This window comes from Channa argus, chromosome 15 (genome assembly GCF_033026475.1).
Source record: "Channa argus isolate prfri chromosome 15, Channa argus male v1.0, whole genome shotgun sequence".
Taxonomy (NCBI): Eukaryota; Metazoa; Chordata; class Actinopteri; order Anabantiformes; family Channidae; genus Channa; species Channa argus.
Genome location: NC_090211.1, coordinates 2,878,928 through 2,901,881, shown reverse-complemented (window position 1 = coordinate 2,901,881; position 22,954 = coordinate 2,878,928). Strand labels below are relative to the sequence as shown.

Genomic DNA, 22,954 nt, shown 5'->3' with positions numbered 1-22,954 from the left:
GTGAAACATACATGTTAGATTCAAACAGCATTATTTAAAATCATATTTCATTGCGATCGAGCGGAGTATAATATGTGAAGAGCATTCTTTCTGCCAGAACAGCACAGTGGTGATCTTATTAGCTGTTTAAATGATCAATTAAATTAATTTAAATGCATCCAATAGATATGACAGAGCAGGAACCCAATACATGTTAATATCAGATTTTAAATTTATCTAGATAGTTTTCGATGGCTCACAAAAGCCGTAAGCATTACAGTGTTAGATCCTGTCTAATAAATACACCCTTAGACGCGGGACACAACACCGGAAGTAGACAGGAATTAAACTTCTTGCTCTGATTAGTTCGAGGAAGCTGTGTGTGCACCGTTGGAGAAAGCAGGTCATTTCTATTCCGTGGGAGGGAAGACAGCACGTTGTATTTGACGTGGAGTGAGACTTTTGTAGTTCTTGTCCTTTCTCTTTAATTTGTTATAGGGAGCATTTTACAAGCTTCGAACTTCGAAGTGCACATTTTCTCCCTGGGCTCTATCCAGACACGAGTAGAAGCTGTTGGGAGATTTGCATCCTCACTGATTTGTGCTTATTATGGCTGGTAGCACCACCAAGACAGTGTACGATATTTTTCAAAGCATGGAGTTCGGACCAGCACCAACTTCTAGCACTTCGACAGCACAGGTAAAATCCCCAGACTAGTTTACTAGAGAGGAAGAGATGCAGCCGATAGGATTGGCAGAAAAAATATACTGTTCCTGCATCGCATGTGACCCATGTAAAGTTCATTAACTAGTTAGTGTAATTTTATCTCACAAGACAAACATGTGATTTTTTTTTTAACTATACAGAAATTAGTTGTGAAAGGTCAAGATTAAGGGCAGATGTTTGGACCCGTTTCCACTTAAAATTTAATTTATAGACTTGATGACTTTTGGTTCTTTGCTGATGATGTCACTAGATGTTTGTCGGTCCTTGTTTGACCTTAATTAAAATATTCCTATGCCCCAGTGTAAGTCAGTCATCCCTTTATGCTTGAGTTCACGCAGAACGTCCTGGTGTATTATGTGTCTTAGAGTGTTCTAACTTTATGGAAGTAAAATACAAAATCAATATAGTACCACTTTAAGTAGTTAATTGGTTTAATTTGACATTGTGACAGGCTGCTGGACAACTGTTAATTACATATTGTTGACGAAATATCAGTTGTCAAAGTAACTGTTCACCACTTAATTCCACTATTGGGTGTAGAAATAACTGAGACCTTATTTCAGAATAACAGCTTTCTTTTAGTCGTTGCCAACTGTAAAAGAGCTTGGTGTTTCAGAGGGGATGTCAGCTCTGTACTTTAGTCTGCAGTCTGTAAATAGTTGACACACTGCCTGGTCCACCGACCCTTTCATCAATCACTATCCAGGAGAGGTGGTGTCCTCCTGACCAATAGAGCATAGGTTTGGGAATTTCTCATGTACAGTATATTGAAAGTCATTATGACAAGAAGTGTTTATAGTTGTTGTTCAGGGAACAAACCCTCAATGCATTATTGAAGTTGAAACTAGCATTGGTGCTTCTCTTCTACTATGTCAGTGTGTGCAATCCTTCCAAAGGAAGATTAGGCTTTTCTGTAGTTGCAAACAAGGATTCCTTATTTTCTCTCTCTTTTTATTAAGGAGTCTAATAAGATATATCAGCCACAATATTAAAACCATGGACAGGTGAAATGAATAACGTGAATAATTTCATATTACAAATGGGCCTGTCAAGGGTGGGATAGATCAGGCAATAATTAAACAGTTGTGTGCTTAAAGCTGATCTGTTGGAAGGAGGAAAAACAGCAACTTTGACAAGGGCTAAACCAAGATGATTAGAATACCGTGTAAAAGCAACAAACAAATAAACAAAAACAAAAAACAAGTCGGTGTTTCTGCCGATATGCAGTAGCCCATAGCAACCAAAAAATGGTCCAAGGTAGGAAAACCATTAAATGATGTGGATGGAGAGCAAAGGGTGTGCTCTCTGCCACAGTGCAAACATTGTCCACAAATGGATTGAATAATATGACAAGCAGTTCAAAGTGTTAATTTGTTAAAAATTACATTTTTAATCTTATCAAACATCCGTTGGTTGTGCTAGAGAAGCAAGTCCGTCCACCTCACAACTTACAGGACTTACATGACTTAAAGGACATGCAGCTGAAATCTTGATTCCAGATACCAGATGACTCCTTCAAAGGACAATATAAGGCTGGTGGTTTTAATGTTGTGGCTGATTAAGATTGGTGTGTTTTGTACTGTGGCAAAATTTCATAAATGTGCAGCACAAAATAGAATTCAAATATCTTTCAGCACCATTAATGTGCCCTCTCTGACATAAAAAGATAAAATCTTTAGATCACTTAGGATGTATTTTGTTAATAATGGAAATGTGTTTTGATATTGGTTATTATGTTTGAGACATTCTCCTCAGCTTGAATACTGTCTCTGACTTTTGTCTCCATCAGGCCTGGCTGGATCACCATTCCTATGCACTGGGTCTGTTCATCGATGGCAAATTTGTCCGTCCTGCAGACAGAAAGAGTCGCTCACTGCTTGACTCGAAAGGTGAGAGCAGGCTGATTTTGAAGGATGTAGACAGTTGACACAGAGTAATAACAGAGGCTGATGAAATTAACCGTGTGCATCTTATTTCACTGCTTTGTTCTGCAGGTGCTAGCATGTGCAGCATTGTATGTGCTGAGGATGATGATATTTCCCAGTGTGCCTCCTCTGCTGTTAACGGCTTTAAGGTTTGGAGCAGCATGAACTGCCACCAGAGGGCCAAAGTGCTGCTCAAGTACGACAATCTCACTTTCGTTAACTCCGAAATTTCCACTTTCCTGCTGTTGAGACAAAAATTTCCTTATGCCAGTGTTTTTGCATGGCCTGTTTGTCTGCTGACACCTCAGTTTGCTTGTGTTTTGCCCGTCCTTCAATAACAGGTTGGTGAGCATCCTCGGTCTGCACGGCAAGTGTGTGTCAGAGCTCTGTGAGCTCTGCGAGGCCTCCTGCTCGCCCTCCACCCTGGTCAGACTGCTGCAGTACTACAGCAGCTGGGCTCAGCTCAGAGACACTCTCATGACTAACTGGAAACCACTGGGTGAGTGAACAGGAATGTGTTTGCTAAGAAACATTTTAGACCCCAATTTTGGAATTTATATTAATTTTTTGTTTTTGTTTTCTAGGTGTGGTGGTAGTTGTCGTTTCTGATGACTCCTCTCTCTTTACCCTTTTCCTCAAAGTCTTCCCAGCACTGGCCATGGGTAGAAAGACACACACACACACACACACACACACTATATTAGTGAGATAACAATCAAAAAGGTCCCATGAAAATTAGCAGAAATCTAGGGCTGCAACTAATTACTTAATTTAAATTTATATAACTTTATTTGTTAAATATTTGGGTATTGGCCATCATCATCATGTGTTAAAGCACAGGCTGATGCCATCTGATATGTTGTTTTTCCTCTATATGTCAAAAATGTTAGCGACAGTAACAAAGTGTCATACTAGTTTTGCCTGAAAATAATTTAATTATTAACTTGGATCACAGTAGTTCCACATAAAGGTTCTGTTAATTGACTCATTGTTGCAGGTCTACTAACAAAGTCCATCTTTTATTGATAATTTAAATTCAAAAACTGTTGTAAGAGCTCTTGTTGAGTATAATCGACTCCTGTCTTCTTCTAGGAAACTCTGTCATCATTGTCCCTGGTCACTGCACTGCCCCTCCAGCGCTCCTATTGGCACAGCTTTTTATGGGAGCGGGTCTTCCTGCTGGGGCCTTTAATGTTTTAACCGGAACTGACGTATCACTGGGTGCCAAAGTGGCTCAGAACCCCAGCATCAGCTACGTCACCTACAGCGGCAACAAGCAGGTTCTGACAGAAGAGATGTGAACCCAGCTGTGCATGTGCAAGATTTTGATGTTACAGAAATGTACTAACTACGTACAATGCGTCTACTCTTTAAGGATGCTGTAAATCTCCGTAAGGCAACAGCAGGGATGGGGGTCCCTGTCTCTGTCTCCCCCTGTATTGGGGCCACGTGTCCGTTCATCATCTTTGAGTCCGCTGACATTGACAGCGCTGTAGATGAAGTGATAGAAGCTGCCTTCAAAAAGAAGAAAGAGGTGATCCACGCTATGCAAGGATGGAGTGTGTCTAATGGTGTGACATCATAGAGAAAATGCATAACAGTCCTCTCTCTCCCCCTCTCCTGTTAGATTCACTGGGTGTTGTTCGTGCAGGAGAGTGTGTTGGACAGAGTTGTGGCCTGTTTCAAGCTGCGTATGGTGAGGATGAAGTGTGTTGGCCTGCAGAGTACCGCGGACAGGGTGCTGGTGGATGCTGCAGTGAAGGAGGCTCAGCAGCAGGGGGCCATGGTCAGAAAACCCTATTTATTGTTTTATATTTAATTTGAAACACTGTAGAGGCGATCTTACTCGAATCTGATGCTCCAGCAAATACTTCACTCTAGAGATCGTTGTACGATGAACATTGAACATTTATTGTACTTGCTTCTCAATTTAGCTGATGACGGATCAATTGTACACACAAGTTTAAATGCAGTAATCTCACAAACATGCTCGCAAACAGCTTCATCAAACAAGTTTCTCAAAGTATGACTGAACTCACAGAACCATGTGCCTGCGCAGCTACACACGGAACCTTATTCTTCTACCTTGTTGTGGTCCACGCCACCTCGTAGTCAGTTCCTTTGCTCCAGCTGCCGTGTTATGTCAGCACCCTTCAGTAGCTGAGCTGATTTTGTTTTCTTGACAACTAGACAAAAAACCTAAAAGGTAAACTACAAAGGAAAACATCAAAGGCAACTTTAATGGTTTAAAGCTATAAGATTTCACAAATGACATCATCAGTACACAGAAACATAACACAACACACAATACAGTACAGTTCACAATACACAATAGATAGATTTCTTGGTTAGCTCATACAAACATAATTGACCAATTTTATTTTAATGTAAAAGTTAATACACCTGTGATTGCAAACTGGAACAAGTAATGCTAACCGGTAACTGCAAACCAATTATCTGTTTAGTTATTTATTTATCGATCTAGAATTTAAGAAATGAAATAATCAAAAATCTCTTGAGTTCATCAACAATCACCATGAAAATATGTCATTGCCTTTTAGACTGTTGTTGACATTTGTCGATATAAAGTGAGCAATTTTGAAAAAGTGGCTCCATTCTCCATAACAACAAAGAAATTCAACTGAATAAGATGTAAAGGGGCGGCTGTGGTGCGGGAAGGTAGAGCGGTTGTCCACCAATCTCACAGTTGTTGTTTCAATCCCCGGCTCCTCCGGTCACATGTTGAAGTGTCCTTGAGCAAGACACTGAACTCCAACTTAGTTGTTCCCGGTGAGTGTTGGCCAGATGCATAGCAGCTCCCCCATCGGTGTGTGAGTTTGTGTGTGATTGTGAGTGCGAATGGCTGAATAAGAAGCAGTGTAAAGCGCTTTGAGTGCCAATAGGTAGAAAAGTGCTATAACATAGCAGAACATTTACCATTTTAAAGCTAATTTACTACCTGTTTTACCAGGTTGTTTGGAGCTAAGTAAATAACAATTTAGTAGCCGTTAGAATGAAATTTACGCTGTGATGCATACGTGTGCACTGCCCGGTGTAGTTTTGGACTAACAGCTTTAGCTAAGGAATTAGTTGAATGACAGAGGACAAACACTTTGGATTTACAGAGTTATAAAGAGACAAATTTGTGGCAAAACATTTTTATTTTGAGCCTTGATAAAGACAGTCATGTTCCATGATAAGAAGCATGATGACATTTGTTATCTTTGTTAGTGTTGCCGACTTGTGCAAGCAGGCTGTAAAAAGCCTCCAACACTTGATTTTGTTTTACACTTAATTGCATTTGTTCAGCTAACAATGGTATGTATAGATGTGTTAAGTATGGTACTTGGTGAGATAAACTTTACTCATAAATTAGGCAAACCAGCTTCCTTTAGGTATGGAGCTGTAAAGTTTTTTTTCCTTTCTGTCTCTCCTCAGTTGATTCAGGCCTGCACCGCCCCTCCTTCGGGTGCTCTGTACCCTCCTACGTTGCTCTGGAGGACTGCCCCTGCCTCTCCATGTGTGGTCAGTCCATCTCCTGGACCACTGCTGCCTCTCATGACCTTCAGAAGCAACACAGAGGCAGTGACCCTGGGTAAGGAGGCGTCTGTGGATGCAGATGAAAGTAAAGATAGATGGATCAGTGACCTTACCTGATTTTTGGACAATTGAGCCTTCTTCAATGAATAAGTGTTTTATCGTTTGCATGCCAATTGATTGATGGTGGATATGATGACATTAGTGTAGAAAGCTTTATGAGAGACTTGTATATTATCATTAAATCATTATTAGTGGGGTTGAGATATAGAGTTTTTTTTTTTTTTAAATATCACACTTACAGTTTGTGTTTTAATACCACAGTAATGGTTTGCATTGTACACAGGAAACCACAGTCCTCATGGCCTGGCAGCCTCCATCTGGACTGAAGACCTCACCCTGGCGCTGGAGACTGCTCAGAGGTACACACATCCACATTTCTGCTTCTTCTTCTTCCAATATTCCACTTCATTCATCATTTCTTTGCCTCTTTGTTTGCATCTGTCTTATTTGATATTACAACCCCCCCCCCCCCCCTTGTTAGCCTTTACTGTAATGACCTTTTCTTGTCTCTTCTCAGTTAAGGGTCTGTAACTCCCCATTGCCTCTTCTTCCTCTGCAGTCTGTCTGTGGGCTCAGTGTGGGTAAATTCCCACTCTGTACGTGACCCCTGTCTGCCTGTGTCTGGATACAAAGGCAGTGGCACCTGCACTGATGGAGGACAGGAGGTAGGTTTCTTTCCGTAAGAATTGAGATGCATTAACAGTTTGGGGGGGGGGCTTTGTCCTAATTATTTTTATGTGAGAGGGTTTGCTTTTGCATTGCGGCCTGTCTCCTGTTTCTCTGTGCCTTGAATTGTTTTTTTTTTTTTTTTTTCCATCGTCCAATCAAGATGATTTTCCAGACTCGTTGAGGAGGGAAGGACCCACCTTCTGTCCACTTTGCAGATGTTTAGAGAGATGAAGAAAGTTTATATCAATCTTTAGCTAACTAGCAGTTTTGACTTTAGTGGTTAGGCTAAGTACAGGTAGTAACACTTTCAATAAGAAAGTGTCTAAAAAAGTGTCGTGTCTAAATAGGACCTAAGAGGAGACATCTGAAGTGTGCTTTACAGTGGATAAAATGGGGTTAAAGACTTATTTCAACTGTAGTCCGTAAAGACAAACGACATGAAAATGAAATAAATGAGCTGTTAGCATTAGCTTAGGGGCTAAAGAGCTGTAGTTTATACATTGAAGCTACAGCAGAATGTAGAACAGTAATTACAGTGAATAATTAAGATTAGAGGGACCTTTTCATTTATAGTACATTTATCTGCTGTATGTCTATTAAGATAAATATACAACCTCTTGATATACCTCAGTGGCAATGTGCGATAAATAAGCAGACAGACGTTCCATTGTTTTAACTTCTAAACATTCACCCAATATTCCTTAAAGAGGCCCGTTAGAAACCAGCTACAAACAAACTGCAGCATGTATAACTCACTTTTAAATTAGATGCATTGATGGTATTTAATCGCAACAAAGGGGAAATGTCACTTTCTTTCTGAAATTCAAGATGATTTTGACTTAACATACAGCTTTAAGTCTTGACTCAGTTGCTTGAAGTGTAAAGTCGCATTCTAAAAACATGACAGATAGAAAACATTAAAAACCTCCGTACAACCAGGCCAATCGCTCCTCTTTTGACTTTAAACTTTTACTATTATCGCTTCTGGAGCACTACAGACACGAGCTACTTTAGGAAACAAAAAGAGTGTTACTGACCCGCAGACAGTAGCTAGTATATGCTGACCTCCCATCTGCTTTCTGTCAGGGTCTGTACCAGTTTCTACACCCCTCCTCCTCCTCTTCTCCTTCGCTTCCTCGCTCCTCTCCTCTCCCTATGGACTACACAAAGTTCGGAACAGGAGCATCTCCAGTCATCATTCCTGATGAATCAGATTCTGCCAGGTGGGATTTTAGAGCACATTGTAATAATAATAATACTGGATTTGGCGACATCATTCCTCCCCCTTTCTCCCTCAGTGCCCCAAAGTCCTACCTGCACTTTGTTGGTGGTAAGGCATGTAAATCAGTGTCTGGCTGCAGCGTGGCAGTGCAGCAGCCAGGGGGCGGTGGAGTGCTTGCCTACTGTCCAGACGGAGGCCGGAAAGACGTCCGCAATGCTGTGGAGGCAGCTATCAAAGTCCAGCCTGCGTGAGAACTTTGCCACAAAAACATACTCAAACATACACAGTTACGAGTTGACTTAAATTCCTATCCAAAATCCAAATGATCACTGATGTGCTTGCAATCTCACAGGGGCCAGGGGACACTTTTACACACAGTGTAGAGAAGATTTTGTTCCATAAAAGAGGTTAAACTCAGAACCTAACCCTGAGACGAGAATCTAGGATCAAGGAGAGCTAATGAAAGTTAGTTCAGTCAACTGTGAACTATGTGAATATGTTCGCACTAAAGAAAGTGTGATCGGCGGCTTTAAAAAGCCGTCATCAACAGCTATGATTTAACATGGCACAGGTTAATAAAGGGCAGATATGGGGAAAGAGTCGGTGACATATCATTACATTAAGCTTACAACAATCTACTTATTCATCATTTACAAGGCTGGGATTTCCTGAATGAATAATTGTTTAGGTTGGATGGGAGGACAATGAACTTTACAGCCATTGAAGATGTAGTACAAAAATACAAACTCTCTTTTCAACTACATTGAGTGAATTTTAAAACCTTGTTTGAAACATGATAACACTCCTTTTAGATTACCACACATCAACAGTATTGTGCAATATACTTTCCAGTGCAAGGGAACTGAAAGTTATATTCAGGAAGGACAATGTCTGGACTGCCTGTGGGTGAATTCACAATGTGTTCTGTCATTGCTGTTCAAAGATTTTTCAGCACATAATAGCAGTAACATCAATTATATTCAGTCCTTAGGGAAAGATTTAATATGAAAGTTTGCTCTACCTTCCTTCCACCACAGTCGCCCCACTGAAAGAGTATGAATAGTCGCCCACCAATCTCACAGTTGTTGGGTTGATCCCCGGCTCCTCCAGTCACATGTCGAAGTGTACTTGAGCAAGACAGTGACCCCAACTTAGTTGCTCCCGGTGAGCATTGGTCCCCCATCAGTGTGAGTGTGACTGGTTGAATGAGAAGCAGTGTAAAGTGCTTTGAGTGGCAATAGGTAGAAAAGTGCTATATAAGTGCAGAACATTTACCATTTAAATCTCTGGAAGTCACATAACATGAATACTGACTAAACCAATGAGGAAATGTAACATTCTGTCCAACAGCTCATTGTGTCTAGTCCGGAGAGAAGGACACAATGCAAAACTCAGGGTTGGATGATCAAAACTTTTCATCAAGTAGCTTCACAGTTGTAAGTCATTACAGTAACTGAACCAGAGTTATGTAATGTGATTTCTGTTTCTAGAGCAGTTCCTCTCGATTCAGAGTTAAAAACTCAGACCTACTTTCTGGTCGAAACCCTACAAATAGACAAACATTCTGTATCACATTATACTTAAAGATATTTGATCATAGCCTGAAATTTCCAGTTGCTCAGTCTTAACCCTCTGACATTATTAGTCTAAAATGTGTATTTCCAACTTCCCTTTTTTATTACCAAAGTAGTCACTAGGAAGTGAATTACATTTGCCCTCCTTTAAAAAAAAACACAACCCAAAAATCCTGTTTTTCCATACTAGTGGATTGCTCACTGTAAAATGAAAAATGTGATGTATACAATAAAGAAAAAATTCTGCCCATGCTCCCAATTGTTTGCAACTTAATCCTAGTGGAATTATTTATGTCCTTATCCTAGTTAACATGTAACTACTTGCAACATTACACAGAACCATAAAACATTTAGAGATGAAATTTGGCCTTAATAAAGGAGATTTATTCAGGCTTTCAGACTGTTACAAGGACACATGCAGGGAGGTATTTCATAACCCAGTGGACTGTTTATCACCAGTCAAAGTCCAAGTTGACTTTACTGATTATAAATGAAACCGTTTTGCAGAGACATGCAAGACAACATCAGCTTTTTGAGAGTTTGAAATCCAACCTTGTTCCAACATGAAAACCATTACAGTTTCAGCACATGCTCACTGTGTTTTCCCTGCTGGATATTATTTCTTTGTTTTTAACCATCATTTCTAGTTTATAGATTTTAACCAAAATAATCAAATGTAGACAAAGACACATTCTGATTAACAATCTAATGTTTGTGTTAGCACCAATTTTAGTTCATAATCATTCCGTTAACATCTTCTTTTCATCTAGCTGGATTAAAAAGAGTTTGTCTGCTCGTGCTCAGTCCCTCAACTCTTTGGCCAAAGGCCTAGAAGCAAACAGCCAGGACATAGCTGCATCAGTGTGTGTTCAGACTGGTCTCTCAATGGATAAGGCTGAGAAAGAGCTGGAGCTCAGCATTGCAAGGCTCAGTGACTGGGCAGCTTATTGTGATAAAATCCAAGGAGCGACTCTGGTGAGGATTTTTATAATATACGCAAATTATAAACTTCTCCATAAATTAGATGATTGTCGAAGACTGGCAGCATTTGCTGATCGCCAGCATGCATTTACATCTTGTCATGTCCCTCTCCTCAGCCCATGCCACAGTCTGGCTCTGCGCTTTCTTTCCCTGAAGCCCTTGGAGTGGTCGGCATCATTCTCCCTGACAAGAATCCCATCCTCTCTTTGGTGACACTTCTTGGAGCAGCCGTTGCCACCGGCAATGCTGTCATCATGGTTCCCAGTGAGAAGTATCCATTGCCAGCCCTCGTCTTCATTCAGGTAAAAGTGTGCTGTGCGCCACTTAGCTTCAGAACAAGAGAAAAGTATCTGACGTTTTTAAAACAAAAGTTACAAAACGCTTCACAATTAAAACATTAAGCAGCCAGGAAAGTAATAAAGACAAGATGCTGACACACTCCTTGTTGTCATCATTTTTAGGTGCTCCTGGCCTCCGACCTGCCAGCAGGTCTGGTGAATATCATTTCAGGAAGAAAAGACCAGCTGACAGTAGCTCTTGCTAATCACAGTGTCATCAAAGCCATCTGGTACTGGGGAAGTGCTGAGGTGAGGACGAACATGAGGACAAGCACTATTGTCAGGAGTCAAGGGTGCTTAGCTTCCCAGGGACTGACCTGAGTCTCCTTGATTAATTGAAGCCCTTACTAACTTTACTTATGACGCCTACAAAGCCGACAGAAATCTTACCAAATCTTGTGTTAATTCCTGCTCTCTAATCTCCTGATTTAGGGCTGTCAATACCTCCAGTACACCTGCATAAGCCCTCTGAAAACTTTGCGCCTGTCCTGCCAAAATGATGATGATGATGAGGGGAAGGACTGGACACAGTCGCATCCCTCGCTCCTTGAGGAAACGTGGAGAAATGCTGTTCAGTGGAAGAGTGTGTGGATTCCTACTGCATAAGATACTTTATGCATCCCAATGGGAAATTCACAAAATGAAATATAAAAGTGAAAAGAAAGATGGAGGAAGGAACTGTGGCATTAGCTGTTCTAATGTCAGCCTGGTTGACCTGATTTAAAAGAAATGATAAACAAACAAGCTATAAGATCCTAGTGAAATTAACAGTGAAACTCTAACAAAAATGCCCCAACTGATTTGCTATTTGCTGAAGCCCACCCTCCTTGGTTATTGTTGCTTTGTAATTTGTAACACAGGATCCTTGATTTCTGACAGAAATGGATCAAATCAGCCCCTATATTTTAGCAGGTGATATGTGATTTTGTTTGTTGCTGACCTGAGTTGGCTTCCTGAGCGGACTTGTTATTGTTTCTAGGTGATGTAGTATTGCAACAGGGATGCATGTTAAATCTCTTGGCACTGATGCCTTGGTGCTATTGCTGTGGTTGCCTACAGTTCAAAACGATTGGTCCTCAAGGGGTCCTTGAGGACCAATCGTATTCATTTCCCCAAGAGGAAAATTCAGGTGTAGCAGCAGCAGAGTAAAGTTATATTAGGGTTTCATTCCCATGAAAGGTTAGCTTGTTCCAACATGTTAATGTCATGTGTTTTCAGAAGAGACGTTAACGATCTCTCAAAAATGTGGCACATAGTAGCCAGCACAGGAACATGTTACTGAAAACTTCATGTGAAGGATAATCTTTTACTTACAACGTGCACTACAGCCTTACATTTATAATTAGCTAGACCTCAAAGATAAGTCTAATAAGTGGGTCTGGATAAGTGGGTTAAATTTAGCAAAATATAAAGCTCCTAAATCAAATGGGAAATTTTATTTCAAACAACCAAAAAGTACCTTATTTTGCTGATTTTACTTTTTTGACTAAAGTAGTGTTCCAGTTAATAGTTTTTTGTGTGTGTGTTGTTGTGGTGAAGTACAATTTGGAGCAAAGATGATACTTGCTACTGGGATTAATTTTTCACAGATGTTTCCCCTTTTCCCATTTTTTTATAGTCTGTGACTTCAAACCTCCTCTGCCTTCCAGTTCAGTCCACTGTAATTTTAACAAAGTCCAAATATGCCAATCAACTGTATTCTATGTTTATTATTGTATATTAACCATGCAAGTGCACTTATTCTCTGGTGCAAACATCTCCATTGAAACCTTGCTTCTATCCAAGTTTCTTTTTGCCTTTCCAGGCTGACACTGTGGGCTTTCAGTCGGTTTATAATGTCTGTTGTGACTGAAATTTCTCAATAAGACATTTGCTACAACAAAAGTACTTTTCCTCAAGTTCTACCCATAAATGAGGTTCACATTTGGATGGCTTGCCTAGAAGTTTGGTGCGGAGTTTATTTCCCCTCCAATTGATTTTTTTATTTATTTTAACATTTAGTTTGTCTTTAACTTTGAGTCAGTCCCATCATCGGATAATAAAATACCATACCTGCAAAACTAAGGACATTCCCATTCTTCTATTGCTGTTTCTGTTTAGTGTCAGTTGGCAAATTAGATTCCTATAGTTAGTTCACTATCACTAATAGTTAGTTATATAGAGCTTAGTAAAACATACAGAGTAAAAAATGTTAATTACACTGATTTAAAAAAAGAGAGCGTTGTATTATTATTAAAACTATTTGTCCAGTTATTTGTTCCTTTTTTTTAACTTCCTTGTTCCTTTTTCTCTTCTCCCATACTGGTTCCATCCAGCAGATTGCTGAAGTAAACCCACAGGCCTCCCTCCCTCCTCCCCTCTCAGTCAGATGTTTCCTCAGTCACATGCCTCCTCCCTCTCACTGCCAACTGATGATTTTTTTTTTTTTTTTTTAATGCTGAGTCACGCTTGTTTTGTTTTTTTTTCTTCTTTGTTTTTTTCTGCTCAGCTTTCATGAGTTTACTCGAGGACAGCGTCTACTGACAGTGGATATGAAAATTATAGGGGATGGTGTTTTAACGTTTTGGTGTGGACTGTAAGTTTTGAGACATGCATGCTCAGCTGTTTATGCCAAAACTTGTTATACAGAGATAGCACCTTTCAGTGATGTTAACTTTCCATGCAGGTTGTGACATCAGCGGAAATGGTCATTCTGGAAATAGAAGTGTCATGTGAAGCTGGCAAATGTGTGAGACTAGCACAAATTATGTATTAAAATGTAAAACAAATATGGGTAAGGCAAGATGGGATCAGACCAGGGTGTCCAAGGTGGAAAAACATCAATAATTCAGAGTGCATCCATTTCAGATTAAATGTTGGCTAAGATGAAAAAACTTCCGCCAAAGCAACAGTACCACATGTTTTCACCATGGAAAAAAGCTTGTGTTGCTAAAACCTGTGAAAACAAGTGCTGTTTCCTTAGAAAAAATAAAAAGGGATTCACATAATCAGTTATCTAAACCATACGCTGGAATGATAGCTGGCGTAAAGAAGTGGAAATATTTATATAATCTGAAAGCTGAGTTTACGGTAAAGTATGTGCTTTCTCTAAGTAGGTGCGAGTTCACACAGCATACCGAGAGCCCCCCCCCCCCCCCCCCGTAAAAAAACCCCACACATTTTCTGTGTTTATTTTAGTGGTTATGTTTGCTCCTGTGACATCCATATATATTCTTTGAGATGTCAGACTTTAAGACTCGTGTCTGCAGCAACTATTGTAAGATCAGTGGGCCTCTATGAAACAAATGGTGTAATGAGTTGGAGCTTTTGTAGCTGATAACAGTAAACCCATCTCAGTATTTTCAGATTATGTTTGGCCATCACTGCAAATAATTGTTACTTTAATTTTATTACCGAATGTATTAATTGAGAAAAATCTCAGATCACAAATTAACAAGGGAGTTGATTCAGGTAAGATAAAATTAACCCATCACACAGTGAGATCATCAGAAATGGTAGGATATAATGTCACTGAAAAGAGCAGTTCCTGTGTCTTTCTGCAGAACAAGACATTTGTTCAGACTAACAAGACTGTAATGTCCACACGGGTACTGCATGTAAGACAAAGTGAAACCAGTAGACAACTTTAGCTGGGCTTGTTGTCTCACATTAAACAAATAGGGTATTGGTTAATCTTTAACTCGAGAACCTCTGCGTTTATTGTCAGCACTTACACTGATCAGCTAAAACATTACCACTGGTGGACATGAGGTCATGGAGGACAAGGGTCAGCATGGCCAGTCTGAGCTGTCTGCAGCTACACAGCAAAATGTGGTAGAAGTACACAAACTCAGTGCGCAAGTAAAAGTGACCTAAAAAAAAAAATCCACAAAAAATATCTTTTCAAGTGTTTTACTCAGATAAAAGTACTAAGCAGAATTTTAAGAACAAAAGAAAAGTACTCCGCTAAAAACACAATGTATTTTCAACAATACTGACTATAGTAATTATGGCAAAATGTGTACAGTAATTAATAAACAGTTCCATAATAAAAAGGTCGATGTTGGTAAATGTGAAGCTAATTTTAACCAGTTTCTGTGCTGACTGGTGGTTAATCCATAATTACACATCAGCATTTATTAGTTCATAATAAAAATATCAAACTTAATATTTCTATATTAAAACTACCAGGAGGTATTAATGCTGTGGCTGATCAGTGTAAACAAACATCACACACTAATTTAGTTTGATGGTTTTAGTTTTGGATTTATTCCTAACTTGAATTCAGCCCGTCACTTTGAAAGCAAAGTAACACAAGGATGCAACTTAAATGATTTTTGGTAAGAATCCTGTAAATCGTCATGATTATTAATGTGTTCCTCCCGAAATACTGCATTTACTATGGAGGGAATCCCTTCATCCAGACCTCAACAAATTGACTTTATTAGTCTCCACATAATGACAGTTGAACAGTACTAAAGAAGTTAATATTAGTAGTATTAGAAGAGTATGTCTGGGCAGCGTTAGTATAAAATCCAGTTCTCGGCTATAGTGGATTATTCGAAATTTAAATTAAAGAAGCTGTCAAAGATACAACAATTAACCTACTGTTTTAATACACGAGACCTAGTTTATTCACAAAAAAACTGCAGAAGTGCTTCGTCATTGCAGGTGGCCGAAAAAGCTGAGCTCAGTGATTGGCTGAAATCTGTCACGTGGTCCGCAGTAGTGTATAAATACAGAAAGCGACACATCTGCCATTTCACAGCAGGGAAAAGAACAAAGGAGTTCTTGCTTCAACAGTGATTGAACGGAACTTCGTCCTTCGACCCGCAGGCAAATTTCTACTTGAACACTACCTTAAGACCTAAAGCTCTATTTTTGTACCGTTTTGTTAAAAAAAGGAGAAAAACACCAGCAGAAATGGAGTCTCAAGTGCGTCAGAACTACCACCGCGACTGCGAGGCCGCCATCAACCGGATGGTCAACTTGGAGCTGTTTGCCTCCTACACCTACACTTCCATGGTGAGAGGAACAACACTTGATCCTTTTACTTCTGGTGTGTGATGTCTTAGTAGTGTATCCTCTTAACATTAGGTTAATGTTAAAACCTAACGGTATGGATTTTTAATGCAAATGTAAAGTAATTGGTTGTGTTTACCTTAAAATTGAACACACTGTTGTAGCAGCCTTTTGTTTTAATCGCCTCCATCCTCAGCGTGGAAAAGTGCTGTGTCATGCTCTGCTTGTTTGTCTCTTAACCAAACAGACAATGCAGAGACATGACTCATGTGCTGCACTGCCCCTTCATTGCAGAGCTGGAGTGTTTCTAATAACAGTTTCCGTCCTGTCTCTGTCCCTCCCAGGGCTTCTACTTCTCCCGTGATGATGTTGCCCTCCCAGGCTTTGCCCATTTCTTCAAGGAGGAAAGTCATGAAGAGAGGGAGCACGCTGAGAAGCTGCTGTCCTTCCAGAACAAGAGAGGAGGACGCATCTTCCTCCAGGACGTCAAGGTCCGTACAGTTTGAGGCTGTGTGTGATGGACAACAGTAATGTTATATGAATTGAACATGGATACTGTGTGAACAAAGGCTTAGTCTTCTTTAAATTTCTTCCATAGAAACCAGATCGTGATGAGTGGGGGAGCGGTCTGGAGGCCATGCAGTGCGCCCTGCAGCTGGAGAAGACTGTAAACCAGGCTCTGCTGGACCTGCACAAGCTGGCGTCTCAGCATCAGGATCCTCATGTAAGTTGGACGATGACAAACCTCATTAGAATGTGTTGGAAGATTATATCTGTAGCAAACCAGTGATTATTGTTTGGTCTTTTCCTCAGCTGTGTGACTTCCTGGAGACCCACTACCTGAACGAACAGGTGGAGTTCATCAAGAAGCTGGGCGACTACATCACCAACCTCACCAAGATGGATGCCGACAAGAACAAGATGGCAGAGTACCTGTTTGACAAGCACACCCTGGGGGAGAAGAGCTAAACACAAAGGCCCAGAATTGAGCCTGGTCTCAGTTCCACACAGGCTTCTGCTCCAGTTTTTCATTCACTGAGCATAATGATTATTCTGCTTAATCCTATGAGGATCTCAGTAGTTGTAATGGGGTTAATGTTTATTAGAAATTTCCACAAGAACTGCTGTAACTTGTACTTCTGAACACTTAGCTATGCTCAGTTATAAGCTGTGACATTTCAACAAACATTGTAACGGAATTTTTCTGATGGCAGTGTGAATAAACATTTTGAGCTGGATTTGTCTGCATCTGTTTCCTATATATTCTTGGCCATTTTCTTTAAACCTTGATGGTACTGAGATGACCCCCCCCTTCAAGATTTAATAACCTTAATTGATCCCATTGGAAATTGTGTTTCGTTAACTACAGACCTACCTTAATTGTGCATGGCGTAGCTTCACCAAAGTGCAACATTCATCTGTTTCTGGTTGATAACTTAGTTTCTGCATATCTCCTGTTCCACCATATTCTAAAAGCACTCTGGTTAGAGATCAGGGGACTATCCCAGTTGGGTAAACTTTTTGCCATGTTCAGGAAATTGAGGTCATTTTAGCCTTGACAGGGCAATTCTTCCTGCTGGAAGAAGCAATTCGATTGGTGCACTGATCTTAAAGGAATGGAACTTGTCAGCAATAGTACAAAGTTTGCAAAGAAAATTCCCGACACCAACAAACCATGACCACCATCTGCAGCGTGAACTGTTCCAAGGATGGTTGGAGTGAACCCTTGCACATTGCAGCCTCAGTTTCCTGTACTTAGCTGACAGGACTGGCATCCAGTCTGGTATTCTGCTGTAGCCTGTGTCTACTTCTAGATTTGATGTCTTCATTCAGAGATGCTGTCCTGCATACCTGTCCTTATGTGTTACTATTATTTTAGTTAGCACTACCATTCTCCTTTGACCTCTGGCGTCAACAAGGCATCAACTGCTGCTCACTGGATATTTAGTCTTTTTCAGACTAATCTCTGCAAACACTAAAGAGGGCTGTCTGTTAAAATCCCAGTAGATCAGCACTTTCTGAAAAACGTAGACCAGCCCCTCTGGCACCAATAACCATGCCATGTTCTAAATCACTTAAAGCACCTTTCTTCCCCATTCTGATGTCTGCTTTGAACTTCAGCACTGTCTTGAACATGTGTACATGCATGAATTGGAGTTGAGTTGCAGCCATGTGATTGGCTGATTAGATAATAGCGTTAACGAGCAGTTGAATATAGGTGTATCTAATAAAGTGGCCAGTGAGTATATATGCTGTAGAAATGTTTATATAGAATCACGAATCGAACCAGACGTGACATTTTGTCTTTTGAGTTGAAATAATATTTGGATAAGAATATCAATGTACTATATTGCTGTTCAACACTGCTTAAATATATTTCATGTTTTAAGGGAAAACAAAGTGGTCTCGCTTTGTAAAAGTTACAAAAGTATTCAACTTAACATTGAATTGAATGTCTTGTATTAACTATTGGATGGGTTACTAAGAATTTTGGTACAAATGTCCATATTCCGTCAGGACAAAATCTAATTACTGATAGACCTTAAGTTTCATTTATTGCCATCATCAGGCCAGACTTTGATTTGTCCTGTCTGGTTTATGAGTACACCTATGGTGATGTAGTGGTTTCCTTATTTACAGAAGGTAAAGGGCAACTTGCTACATGTAGCTCAGTTGGTAAACGCAGTCGTCCATGGACCACAGGGTGAGTGGTTCGATCCCCGGCCCTGGCTATATGTTGAAGTGTCTCTGGGCAAGACACTGAACCCCAAAACACATTCCCCTCCCCAGCTTGTGGTCCAAGCCCGGTAGAAATTGGGAAGGGCATCCAGCGTAAAAACTGTGCCAAATCAACATGCGGACAATGATCCGCTGTGGCGACCATGAAATTACGGGATAAGCCAGAAAAAAAAAGAAAAAAAAAAGGGGTCAACTTCCTACATCATACAGATAGTTAATCAATCTTGACCTCTTCACAGAGGAGATTCTGATTTGTCAAACACACTTTCAAATTTTCATTTGCCTGCAAATAATGACCAACATGATGCTGTTTTACACATTTGTATAAAAGTTGCTATTTAAAAGCTCAATGATTAATTTATACACTCTTAAAAACTAATGCTACAGCATATAGTTTTAACATTGAATAGAAAAACTGTATAAATGTTTTTTCACTTAATCATGTCCAGTTATTGGTTCCTGTTTTTTATTTTCTTGTTCCTTGTTCTCTTCTCCCAAACTGGCTCCATCCAGCAGAGCACTGAGGTAAACCCACAATCCTCCTCCCTGACTGTTAGTCAGATGTTTCTTCCGTCACAACCCTCCTTCCCCTCATTGCAACACTGATGGAAGAAAACTGAAAAAAAAAAACAGGAAGGATGATCTTAAAGCTGTGGAATGAGCTGAGTCACAGCTTGACAGCAAAATACTTTGTTGTGTTACAGGATACAGCACAGCATATTAATGAGGTAAGGCTGCTGTCTACGTACTTGATTCACACTGGCAGTTACAGTATGGGAATGTAAAACAAAGTGGGAATATCCACACACTGCCCTGTAAGTACAAGTGCATGTCCTGCTTAAGCAGTGAAATCAGTTTTATAGTAAGTTTATAGAATAAACAATAAATGCATAACAGCTTATACCATGTTGGATTTCTTTTCTGCTTAGCCTTTCTAATTTTACTTAAGGGGATTCGAGTGGTACTGACAGCAGATCTGAAAATTGCAGGGGTACAAGTTTTACCAAATGTGGTGTGGACACTAATTTACACAGCAAGCTCAAGTTTTGAGACATGCATGGTCAGCTGTTTATGCCAACATTTGTTCAACATAGATAGCGTCTTTAACTCATGTTAACTTTTAATGCAGGTTCAGGGATTTGACATCAGAAGAAATGGTCATACTGGAAAGAGAAGTGTCATGTGAAGCTGGCGAATGTGGGAGACTGTAGCACAAACCCAAGTACAATGTAAAGAATATGGGTAAGACAAGATGTGATCACACCAGGGTGTCCAAGGTGGAAAAAATCAATAATTCAGAGTGCATGCATTTCAAATTAAATGCTGGCTAATGTGATAAAATTTCAGCCTTAGTTAAACCTTGAGACTCATGTGTCTGATGCAACTATTGTAAGATCAGTCGGCCTCTAGCTTTTGTAGCTGGTAACACTAAAAGCTTCTCAGTGTTTACACATTATCTTTGGCCATTACTGCAAATTATTGTTACTTTAATTGTATTACTGAATATATTAATTGACAAAAATCTCAGATCACAAGTCAACACGAGAGTTAATTCAGGTAAGATAAAATTAACCCATCACACAGTGAGATCATCAGAAATGGCATAGAAGAAGGATAGAAGTACACAAACTCAGTGCTCAAGTAAAAATGCAGGTATTGACCTAAAAAAAAATTCCACCAATTCCAAGTATCACTTCAAGTCTTTTACTCAGATGAAAGTACTAAGCAGAATGTTAAATATAAATGTTAAAGGACTCCACTAAGAAAACAATGTATTTTCAACAATATTGATTATGATAATGTATTAATGTTGTGGCCGATCGGTGTAAACAAACATTACAGGTACTGTATTCATTATATGAGAATCCTTTCATGCAGACTTCAACAAGTTGACTTTAATAATGTCTCTGCATAACAACAGTTGTACAATAACATTTAAAAAGTTCTATGTCTGGTTAGTGTTAGTCTACAATCCAATACTCCAGTTACAGTAGCTTATTGGAAATAACAAAGATTACAGTCTCATTATCTCAATAACATTTTCAGCAGCACAATGCACCCACAGAGACTTTATGACTGCATTGAAACAAAACTGTTTGAGGTAAAAAAGGCACATGCTTACACCTACTCACATAATTGCAGTGCAAACACATTACTAACTGACTGTTCCAATGAACTAGTTCATCTGTGCTCTCAATGTATTGTTTCTGATTTTTTTAGTTATCTGACATCCCTGACATTTAGGTGGCCCACTTTGGATTCAGAAATAATACAAATAAATATCAATTTAAGTATAAATTAGATCAGGTGGCATTTCCTGATATAATATGAGATGAATGTCCATTACCCAATTTCCCTATGGGGTCAATACTGTCAGTAATACTAAAAAGACCAAACTCTACAAAGCATAAAGGTGGTTTGTTATTTGGGTGAGATCCAACTGAAACCACACCCAATGGTATTTTATTGTACCTTTATAAATTTTAGAGAATACATTTAGGAAAAAAATAAATTTATGTTGGTGTATTTCATAATTTATTTATTTGGACTGTTTTAGTCTCCGTTTATTTTCTACAAATTGCAAAAGTGCTTCGTCATTGCAACTGGCTGCTGTCAGCAGGTCAGAATAAATTAATAAACATTAAACTTGTCTTATCTTCCACCTGGGGCACGCTTATGTAATAGCTGAGCTCAGTGATTGGCTGAAATATGCACAGTGACGTGACATCCGTCACGTGGTCCGCAGTAGCGTATAAATACAGAAAGCGACACTTCTGCCATTTCACAGCAGGGAAAAGAACAAAGGAGTTCTTGCTTCAACAGTGATTGAACGGAACTTCGTCCTTCGACCCGCAGGCAAATTTCTACTTGAACACTACCTTAAGCTCTATTTTTGTACCGTTTTGTTAAAAAAAGGAGAAAAACACCAGCAGAAATGGAGTCTCAAGTGCGTCAGAACTACCACCGCGAGTGCGAGGCCGCCATCAACCGGATGGTCAACTTGGAGCTGTTTGCCTCCTACACCTACACTTCCATGGTGAGAGGAACAACACTTGATCCTTTTACTTCTGGTGTGTGATGTCTTAGTAGTGTATCCTCTTAACATTAGGTTAATGTTAAAACCTAACGGTATTGATTTTTAATGCAAATGTAAAGTAATTGGTTGTGTTTACCTTAAAATTGAACACACTGTTGTAGCGGCCTTTTGTTTTAATCGCCTCCATCCTCAGCGTGGAAAAGTGCTGTGTCATGCTCTGCTTGTTTGTCTCTTAACCAAACAGACAATGCAGAGACATGACTCATGTGCTGCACTGCCCCTTCATTGCAGAGCTGGAGTGTTTCTAATAACAGTTTCCGTCCTGTCTCTGTCCCTCCCAGGGCTTCTACTTCTCCCGTGATGATGTTGCCCTCCCAGGCTTTGCCCATTTCTTCAAGGAGGAAAGTCATGAAGAGAGGGAGCACGCTGAGAAGCTGCTGTCCTTCCAGAACAAGAGAGGAGGACGCATCTTCCTCCAGGACGTCAAGGTCCGTACAGTTTGAGGCTGTGTGTGATGGACAACAGTAATGTTATATGAATTGAACATGGATACTGTGTGAACAAAGGCTTAGTCTTCTTTAAATTTCTTCCATAGAAACCAGATCGTGATGAGTGGGGGAGCGGTCTGGAGGCCATGCAGTGCGCCCTGCAGCTGGAGAAGACTGTAAACCAGGCTCTGCTGGACCTGCACAAGCTGGCGTCTCAGCATCAGGATCCTCATGTAAGTTGGACGATGACAAACCTCATTAGAATGTGTTGGAAGATTATATCTGTAGCAAACCAGTGATTATTGTTTGGTCTTTTCCTCAGCTGTGTGACTTCCTGGAGACCCACTACCTGAACGAACAGGTGGAGTTCATCAAGAAGCTGGGCGACTACATCACCAACCTCACCAAGATGGATGCGGACAAGAACAAGATGGCAGAGTACCTGTTTGACAAGCACACCCTGGGGGAGAAGAGCTAAACACAAAGGCCCAGAATTGAATCTGGCTTCAGAAGTACAAAGGCTTTTGCTTTAGTTCGTCATTCACTGACCACTGCTTAAAATATAAAGTTCTCAGGAAATGCTGTAAACCTCACAACATTTTTACCATTGTGACTGTAATCTGTCAGAATAAACTTATTGAGCTGGACTTTGGTATCTGTCTGAATCTATTTTTA

At 40.0% G+C, this 22,954-nt stretch overlaps 3 protein-coding genes and 1 long non-coding RNA gene across 4 annotated transcripts; 3 read left to right on the top strand and 1 right to left on the bottom strand.

Annotated features, from left to right (window-relative positions):
- The first annotated feature begins 88 nt into the window (after positions 1–88).
- On the top strand, positions 89–15,908 carry aldh16a1 (aldehyde dehydrogenase 16 family, member A1). Its single transcript, XM_067477023.1, has 17 exons — positions 89–678; positions 2,495–2,594; positions 2,700–2,826; positions 2,972–3,129; positions 3,215–3,292; positions 3,723–3,910; positions 4,006–4,164; positions 4,258–4,416; positions 6,069–6,225; positions 6,514–6,589; positions 6,790–6,895; positions 7,986–8,122; positions 8,198–8,368; positions 10,466–10,670; positions 10,793–10,978; positions 11,138–11,263; positions 11,447–15,908. The coding sequence occupies exons 1-17, from the start codon at positions 589–591 to the stop codon at positions 11,618–11,620; spliced, it is 2,397 nt and encodes a 798-aa protein (XP_067333124.1). The 5' UTR covers positions 89–588; the 3' UTR covers positions 11,621–15,908.
- LOC137099777 (uncharacterized) lies at positions 5,773–6,610 on the bottom strand. Its single transcript, XR_010910805.1, has 2 exons — positions 6,470–6,610; positions 5,773–6,237 (listed from the first exon to the last, which is right to left on the bottom strand). It is a non-coding gene; the product is annotated as an uncharacterized lncRNA (long non-coding RNA).
- Positions 15,759–17,253, top strand: LOC137099773 (ferritin, middle subunit-like). Its single transcript, XM_067477031.1, has 4 exons — positions 15,759–16,018; positions 16,360–16,506; positions 16,614–16,739; positions 16,829–17,253. Exons 1-4 carry the CDS (start codon positions 15,917–15,919, stop codon positions 16,982–16,984), a joined length of 531 nt encoding a protein of 176 aa, XP_067333132.1. The 5' UTR covers positions 15,759–15,916; the 3' UTR covers positions 16,985–17,253.
- A 4,269-nt stretch (positions 17,254–21,522) lies between these two features.
- Positions 21,523–22,926, top strand: LOC137099774 (ferritin, middle subunit-like). Its single transcript, XM_067477032.1, has 4 exons — positions 21,523–21,791; positions 22,133–22,279; positions 22,387–22,512; positions 22,602–22,926. The coding sequence occupies exons 1-4, from the start codon at positions 21,690–21,692 to the stop codon at positions 22,755–22,757; spliced, it is 531 nt and encodes a 176-aa protein (XP_067333133.1). The 5' UTR covers positions 21,523–21,689; the 3' UTR covers positions 22,758–22,926.
- Positions 22,927–22,954: the final 28 nt, after the last annotated feature.